The sequence below is a fragment of the Myotis davidii genome, unplaced genomic scaffold (assembly GCF_000327345.1).
Source record: "Myotis davidii unplaced genomic scaffold, ASM32734v1 scaffold292, whole genome shotgun sequence".
NCBI classification, from domain to species: domain Eukaryota; kingdom Metazoa; phylum Chordata; class Mammalia; order Chiroptera; family Vespertilionidae; genus Myotis; species Myotis davidii.
In genome coordinates this window covers 5,179,433-5,187,916 of record NW_006285042.1, presented here as the reverse complement: position 1 = coordinate 5,187,916, position 8,484 = coordinate 5,179,433, and the positions used below count along the sequence as shown (strand labels likewise).

Here is an 8,484-nt window from a genome sequence, read left to right as displayed (position 1 = left end):
CAGCTGGATCTGTAGCTTAATATTTTGCACAGGATAACAAAAACTATGTCTAGAGCTTAATTACACCAATCAAGGTGAACAAAGAAAAAATGATGCTGTACTTATTTTTTAAGTATTTCTGCCTGGCACCAGTCGGACTCAGTCGAACTAAGAGTTTAAAATCTCTGTTCCAATGTTGAGAAGTGACATAAAACTATCGTAGATAACCTTTTACAGCCCCATGTATATTTAAATACCGAGTTTCAAAAGCATTTCCAAAGGAAAGGTTCCATTATGTCTTGTACTTAGTAAAATGGTAGGTTCGCCAATGTGGAGGGGCTCTGCCTTCCCATCGCTCCGGCATTCGCTCTACTTTTTCAACTTGTCTTTTGAAACCTGGGATAAAGTAACTATTTGCATAGAATTTTACAGGGTTTAATTTATGAAAATGGCTACTTGCAGACTACCTTAGAGGTCTGTGATGACGTTCTGTACAAAGCAGGATACGGACTGTCTCCGCAACTACAACTCCCTTAGGCAAGAACTTACTTTTGTGCTTCTGTGATCACACCTGCTGAGTCCTTCTCAGCGGCTCTTTTATCCCCGAGTGCCTGCTGGCTGCTGGTGGTTATTTACAGGCTCTTGGCGAGGAAGCCTCTCGGAGTTATGCAAAGTGAACCAAGCCTTAGCCTACGTCTATGTCATAGACTCTTTGAGAAAGAGGCGACCTCTCAGTGAAGAGAAGGAAAATAGGCAAAAGTGTTCGTCGGCCACCTTCAGCACAACACAAGTAGTTTTTTTCTCTCAACTGAAAATGTGTACTCACATTTCCCTGGAAAGCCTTTTAGAGTAACTTTTTGGAGGAAGATAAGCTACACGCAGTACCTAACTAATGCCTGCTTTCTAGAAGCAAGTAAAAAAAAAAGTACGTTTGCAGAATTCTTTTCTGCCTTTCTTATTAAACTCACAAAAGGTAACCGGCACTCGCTTCAAATGAAGCCCCGCCCCTCCAGCTGGGTGAGCCGCTTATTTATATTCGCGTAGACCCCGCCTCCTGCCTAGAGGTTCCAGCCAATCCTGTCACCTCAAATGTTGTGGGCAGAGCTATCGCGAGACTCCAGCGGCATCCTGTCACAGGCTTTAACCGAGTGGACCTGCGCAGAAGGGGCTCTTGAAGTCACCGCCGGAGAAAGGGGGCGGGGCAACTCGACGTGCGCGTACGCCTTGACCCCGCGCTCCATCGCGCACCCAGCAGGTAGGAACGGTGGGTTCAGTCTCCCCCGGGACGCCCAGCACTCACCTCCGGGAGCGCGCGTGCCCACCGCAGGCGGATGTTGGGTGGGTGGCGACTGCGTGCCCTGGAGGTGCGGGGACCCTAGAGGGCCTTGGTGCAGAGGCTTTGAGAACCTGCCTAGGTAGGCGCTCAGGTGGTGGAGGGTCACGGGTCAGAGGGCGGGTATGGAAGGTAACTCTGGACGGAGACTGGGGCCCCGAGGAGGCTGGACTCAGTTGTGCTGGAGCCCGGGAAGCTGAAGGGCTACGAGGGTGCCGCAGCGCGAGTCTCCCCGGCCCTTCACCATCGCAGACCTGCGGGCCCCTGGACCGGACCGCCCCGGCTTCCGGGAGAGGAGGGGGGTCGCGGGAAGGAGGCTGTGTTTCTCCCCGGGGGGCTTGGGCCTGCAGTGTTTTGTTGGAGCTCCCAAGGAGCTGTTGTCGCGCTCCTGGGCCGCGAGGTGGCTGGTTTGCTCGGCCTGCAGCTTTGGGAGCCATCGGGCGCTGACAGCCCTGCCCGGACTCCTCGAACCGCCTTTGAGTCTTTCGGAAGCAAACAGTGGGCATCGCCATTCGCCGCAGACCTGCCCCCGGAGGCTGGAACCGGGCAGCTGCCCAGCTTCTTGGGGCGTGAGGTTGTAATGCAGCAGAAGGAGAGGCCGAGGCTTCCAAGTTAGTCTGAAACTTCTCAGTTTACCTTTGGAGCCAGATTAATTACATTCGTATTCAAAGCCATCCTTGCACGTTGTACATTGTGACTCCGTGGTAGTTGCTGGGTTTATGTTGTGTTATCTGATGATGGATGGTCACTGTCAAATAGGCAGTATTATTAAATAATGACTATTCAGCTTGTGCCCTTTTTTCTCAGTGACTTGCCATTGGCCATGAGGCAGAAATCCTGGATGTTTGGTGTTTTCCAACTTGTATTTAAATTAACTGAGGCTCTAACTGAACAAAATTAAAATAATTTTTAGTCATTACAGCTGTTTTTAATTATTCTTCCGAGTAATAGCCAAAATGATGACATTCCCCTGAATAGAAATGTCCTGTGATACAGGTACTGTGACCAAAAACATAGTTGGTTTATGTTTCCATGCTAGAAACAGAACAGTAGTGAGCAGTAGTGGGTTAAGTGTGCCTTTGCTGGATAGCCCCTGCTCCTTGGAGTTAGCCAATAAGTTGGCAGTTGAGAATAAAATAGTTTACTTTTGAAAGATGCTATTACATATACATCCTCTTTTTGGTCAGCCTAAGAGCTGTACTTACAGAATTATTGTTTAAAAATCTTTTATAAAGAGTTCAGGCTAGAAAGATTTTGGGAAACAATCTGATGGTAAAAGCTTTTTATGAAGGCATTTTTTCAAGTTTATGTGACTAACTTATCTTTTAGGGTTCAACAGATGAAAATACTCTCATCCTGCCGGAGTTATCAACACAGAAAAAGACTGTGGTAATGTTAGGGATTTTTGAGAACTTTTCAGCCATCAGTAACAATTGAGCTTTGATTATATAGGGCTCACCTTGGACGTAGACATATAGCAGATGTATTCTCCTGCCATACATGTGTGGTAATTCAGGATTTGTGTCCTTTAATGAGATTATAATTTGGTGGTGGTGGGGAATATGAATTTAAGTTTAATTGATATTCATTTGTCTTATTGTCTTATTAATTTAAGATTTTATTTTTCTGGCAGTTTTTTTTTTTATTAAAGCTACAGGTCAGTCAGTTTTGTCTGTCTCATTCTGGACCAGAAATAATAAAGAATAGTTTCACTTTACCAATAGTCTTCTAGAATGTGGTTAAGAGATGTGAGTCCAAAAAGAAATATGAGTAAGTACTACTAGGTCTGTAAAAAAGGGGAGGGCATTCATGGAGTTAGAGATCTTTGTTTCACCTTATTTTGTATATCATTTCCATCCTGGCACTGACTTGGCATTGGAGGTACAATGCTGAATAGGATACTGTTTGCTGCCTAGTTTTCATGTAGTTCATAGTCAAACCGTTGAGAACACTGTAGCAGTTGGGATCAAGTAGGAGAGGCTCTTAACTCAGCAGGCCTGGTCAGGGAGGTTTTGTGGGGGAAGATTGGGACAGCGACAGAAAAATATGAAAGAGCATTTCAAGCAAAAGGAATTTACATTTAAAAATGCAGGACAGTAAAAGTTCGGTCCATATAGAAAATTTCATGTAATTATGTTTTACACAAATACTGTTATTTAAGGGAAGATTAAGTAGAACCATCAAAGGTGGGATTCATGTGGTATGAAGAAAACCAGGAGATGGATTTGGAATATGGTTAGAGATATACCAGTACTTGACATATTAGCTGCCAATTAACATTATGGTTATAAGTAGCTTATTATTCCTGGATAGAGATCCTGTAGGAAAAGAGTCAACCAAAATGTGATTGATTTTTTTCGAGTTATAAATGTATGCTCAGTTTGGGTTTAGTTGGCTAGGATAGTACCTGGGCATTAGGATTTTTATAAGTTTCCACAGGTGATTGTAATGTACAGTGGAGTTTGAGACACACTGATCTGTGAATGTTGACTACTAGTATGTATTATAAAGTCCTACTTAGATTGCTTCATCTGTTTCCTTGGGTAAAAGTTTGTCATTGTCGATTTATTTTCCTGTTGAAGATCCTTTAATATTTGATTGTTGATTGTGAGCTTATCTTTGCAGTTCAGATTAGTACTTTACTTTCATTGTTTTGGCTTGTACAGTTTATATAAGGGGAGGTTCAGAAGCCTTTGCTGGGCCTAGTTTTCTATTCTGTTCACTGATAATGGGGGAAATTTCTCTATAGGCAGAGTCCATTGTCTTATGATATTCTTCGTACTCAGTAACAATGAATGTCTTTCCACTTTAGGCACTGTTCCCCCAGAGGATAGATACCCCCACCACAGCTATCTTGCCTTTGTGAAGGAGAGGGTAGGTAAGGACCTGTCAATTCCCACTCTATTGCTCCATTATTATCCGTTTGTAGGCCTGGACCCACTTTGAGGTCTACTACCAGCCCAGTCACCATTACACATGGAAGCCCTGTTGGTGATGCCCCATGTTTTGGTGCTAATTCACACCACCATTTTGCTTTTCTCTGATTCCCTGTGCATCGTCCTTAGGAATTCCTCAGAGTTTCTGGTCAACTGAAATTTTCTGTTTGATGGTTTTGTTGTTGCTGTTGTTGTAGTAGTTTTAAACAGGGGCTGTGTATTTCTTAATTGTCTCTTTAAAACATATTTCTTATTCTCTCCTAGATTTGGAACAGAGTAATTAGGGATGGGGACTTAGTGGGGAGAGACGGCTGTAGTCTGCTCTTTGTGCTCTGATTGAAGAAACCAAAACATAATTTATTATCTGTACTAAATTAAAGATCATGATTTGATTTATACTTCTTTTATATTCTCTCCTTAAGTATAGCACAGTGTTGAGTACATAATGAGCACTCTGCAGATACTCGATGGAACTTTATTCAGAAACTAGAGGCCCGGTGCACGACATTTGTGCACTAGCGGGGGGGGAGGGGAGCCAGGGGGAGGGAATCCCCTCAGCCCAGCCTGCACCCTTTTGGGTGCAGGACCCCTTGAGGGATGTCCAACCCCCCCCACCCCCCCAAGGGGTCCTTAGCGCTGCCACAGAGGCAGGAGAGGCTCCTGCCACCACCACAGTGCTCACCAGCTCAGGGCTTCTGGCTCCCCCTGTGGGAACACACTGACCACCAAGGGGCAGCTCTTGCGTTGACTGTCTGCCCCCTGGTGGTCAGTGCACATCATAGCAACTGGTCGTTCTGCCATTCAGTTGATTTGCATATTAGGGTTTTATTATATAGGATGGAATTAATTGTTGAAAGTATTTCTTAAACTTCACGTGAAACCAACTTTTAATTGTTCATACATGCTTTTTTTCAGCTACGTGAAATAGGTTGAAATAGGCACCAGCCATCACTATGGCTTTATGATTTAACCTCTGTAAGTTATTCTGTTTCATGTAGTAATTGGCTATCTTGGGAAAAGTGTACTTTGAGGCCTAAGTTATATGGGCTGCTTTTAGACCAATTTCCCCTTTTGAGATAGCAAAGCTTTCTTTTCCTTTTTCCCATACCTTTTTTTTAAAAAAAAAAAAAACACAGTAAGTTTTTGTTTGTTTTTTTTGTTTCAATCTTTTTTAAAAATTGAATTTATTGGGGTGACATCTATACTAATAAAAGCCTATGTGGTTGTCATGCCCTCACGCCACAACGAGCGATCACCAGGAGGCTGTGTGCCAGCAGGCGAATGTCGGTGGGTGGGGCTGCCTGAGCTGGGAGGCACACATGGGTGGGCGGGAACTTGATGCTGTGTCCCCGGTGGGGACTTGACCAGGAGGTGCATCAAGGGAGCAGATGGTGGCTGCCGCTGCCCAGGGCTGACCCAAGGCTCAGGCAAGCCACAGATGGCGGCTGCCACTGCCCAGGGCCAGCCCGAGGCTCACGCAAGCTGAGGATGGCGGCTGCCGCTGCAAAGGCTCAAGGCTCAGACAGGCTGCAGTGGCTGCAAGGGCTGAAGCTCAGGCAGCCTCGTGGCCAGCATTAGCAGCAACAGAGGCGTGATGGGGGTGTTGCCTTCCCCTGATCGCTGGGTCGCCTCCCGCTGAGGGAGACCAGACCAGCTTAGGCCCGCTCCCCGTGGGTACATGTCTTTCTCTGACCGGCTTATTTCACTTAGTATAATACTCTCTAGGTCCATCCATGCTGTTGCAAAAGGTAATATTTCCTTGTTTTTTACTGCTGAGTAGTAAGTAGTTCATTGTGTGAATGGAGACAACTTTTTTACCCATTCATCTACATAGAGTTCAAGTGCCTGTACATTTTTTTGTTCTCTTGTTTTGTCTGCTTCGTTTCCCCTGGTTGCCATTATTACCTTATTCCCTGCCCAGCTATCCCTCTTAACTTTTTTATCTGCTAATTCATAAAAAGAAATGTATTTCTCTATTTTTATCTTTCTCTTTTGAAAGATCTGTTTTGGGGGATTTTTAAGGCTATGTAAGGATCAAGTGAAGTTTTGTTAACCCTTCGGGATTATAAAAAAAATTTTAAATTCTGTAGTGATGATATGAGTGTACATGTTACTAAAATTCTTTAAATATGCATTTCTAGGATATTTGATACACTTTAAATGTATTTTTAGAATTTATTTTATTTTATTTAACAGATTATTATTAAATTTATCCATTAATAACTGGTAAAACCATCAGAATTTATATGCTGCATGAGATTTTGGTCATTGTGATCCTTAGCTGTGTTTGACTTCTTAAAAAAAATTATTCACTGCTTTTTTATTCCTCTGAAGATTTCATGTTATATATATATGGACTACTAGTTTATGCTGAATTTCTCATCTGGGAGCCCTTTAACTCTGAAGTTCTCTCTCAGAATGCCTACTGTTGTATTTGTTTTCTAGAGTTCACATTTACCCATTTTAAAAAAAAAAGTGAAAATGAGCAACCGACGGAAACGCGCTCCTCCAGTGAAAATAGATGAAGAAAAGCAACAGCAGCTTCGTTGGAATATGCATGAGGACCGGAGGAATGAACCTGTCATCTTAACTGATGATGAGCATCCCTGCACAGCTTCAGAGTCCTCTTCTGCTCAGTGCATCATCCTAGATGATAGCCTAAAGGAAGAAGTGGCTCACAGAGATAAAAAGAGATGTTCAGAGTCAGTGTGCATCTCAAAATCAATCGATAAAGAAGAGATTGGTGACAGTTTTTCCCCTTTGTCAGTAAAGCTGAATATTGTGATTTCTCCCTGTCACTTTGATAATTCTTGGAAAGCACTTCTAGGAGAATTCACTCTTCAGCTTCTTCCAGAACAGAGTTTAATTGAAGATTTTTCTGAAAGGAGTTTTACACTGGTCAGTTCAGAGTCAAGCAGTCAGTTCCTGATCTATGTTCATTCAGAATGCATAGATGTGGAGAAACAAGAAAAAGGACTCAACAAGCCAAGCAGTGTTTGTGACAAGGGTACCCGAGTGGAATCATCCTTCAGTGGTGAAATGTTAGAGGATTTGGGGTGGCTACAAAAGAAGAGAAGAATAAAACTTTACCACAAACCAGATGGAAATCACATTATTAAGGTACTCGATTTCTGTGGTATCTTTTTTTTTTTTTTAATATATTGTATTGAATTTTTACAGAGAGGAAGGGAGAGGGATAGAGAGTCAGAAACATCAATGCGAGAGAAACATTGACCAGCTGCCTCCTGCACACTCCCCACTGGGGTTGTGCCCGCAACCAAGGTACATGCCCTTGACCGGAATTGAACCCGGGACCCTTGCGTCCACAGGCCGACGCTCTATCCACTGAGCCAAACCGGTTAGGGTTCTGTGGTGTCTTTTAAGATGCTTCTGCATTGGGCAGTCCTTTTTGAAGTTATCTTACTAGGAAGGTCTGTTAAGCCAGCAATAACCTTACATTAAGTTTTAAGTACACTTTATTTTGGGCTTTCATAATAACATATAAAATATATACATATATATATTACGGCTGGTTATTTTCAGGCTGAACTTTTTCAAGGAGATCTTCCCAATTCCTCCTTTGCAGCTCTACTCTTAATGATTTGTTTTGGTCCTCATTATCTCTTTCTCTTCCTTCAGCAATCCTTTAACCATTTCCCTGCTTGCCTTTTCAACTCTTTGATCTATTTTGCCTCTGGAATAGTATAATTTGAAATGCAAGTGGGATGCTGTTCTTTACTGCCCACAGAATTAAGTATAATCTGGCATATAAATCCTTCCTTTGATAGACCCTTATCTTTTACCACTCTGCTTTTCATTTTGTCCCAGAAATTCCATATTGGTTTGTTTCCTGCCATCTTTCCACACCTTTGCTTTTTAACAGTTTCCTCTACCTGGGTTGTCCCCTTCCTCTTCTTTGATAATTCTTGGTCATCTACACTAATAAAAGAGAAACATGGTAATTAGTGTCACTCCGCTACCCTTCCCATTGGCTAATCCCCCTGTCACTCACAGAGTAGGGCCGAGATATGCAAATTAACTGGCAGCCAAGATGGCGGCCGGCAGCCAGGCAGCTGATGCAAACAGGGAGGCTTGCTTGCTTCAGTGACTGAGAACTCCAACGTCCCCAGCCTGACTTGCCGGCCTCTCAGCTGCAACTCTAAGCAACTATGTTGCGAATAAAGAAGCTAAAAAACCCCCAGAAACCTGCTTTTCTCAGCGGAGCTTCAGCCCGCT

The 8,484-nt window shown here is 43.4% G+C and overlaps 1 protein-coding gene across 6 annotated transcripts in view; it reads left to right on the top strand.

The window, feature by feature from the left end:
* Positions 1-1,131: 1,131 nt before the first annotated feature.
* SHPRH (SNF2 histone linker PHD RING helicase, E3 ubiquitin protein ligase) overlaps positions 1,132-8,484 on the top strand; it is a 67,593-nt gene continuing 60,240 nt past the window's right edge. For 2 of the 6 annotated variants that reach the window (XM_006755403.2, XM_015558529.1), the window contains exons 1-3: positions 1,773-2,701; positions 4,125-4,190; positions 6,694-7,368. In XM_006755403.2, the coding sequence (XP_006755466.1) occupies positions 6,730-7,368 (639 nt within the window). In that variant the 5' untranslated portion in view covers positions 1,773-2,701; positions 4,125-4,190; positions 6,694-6,729. Of the gene's footprint in view, positions 1,235-1,323; positions 1,395-1,772; positions 2,702-4,124; positions 4,191-5,163; positions 5,224-6,693; positions 7,369-8,484 lie in introns of those variants that run through there. The other 4 variants (XM_015558524.1, XM_015558525.1, XM_015558526.1 and 1 more) reach the window with 4 other exon arrangements.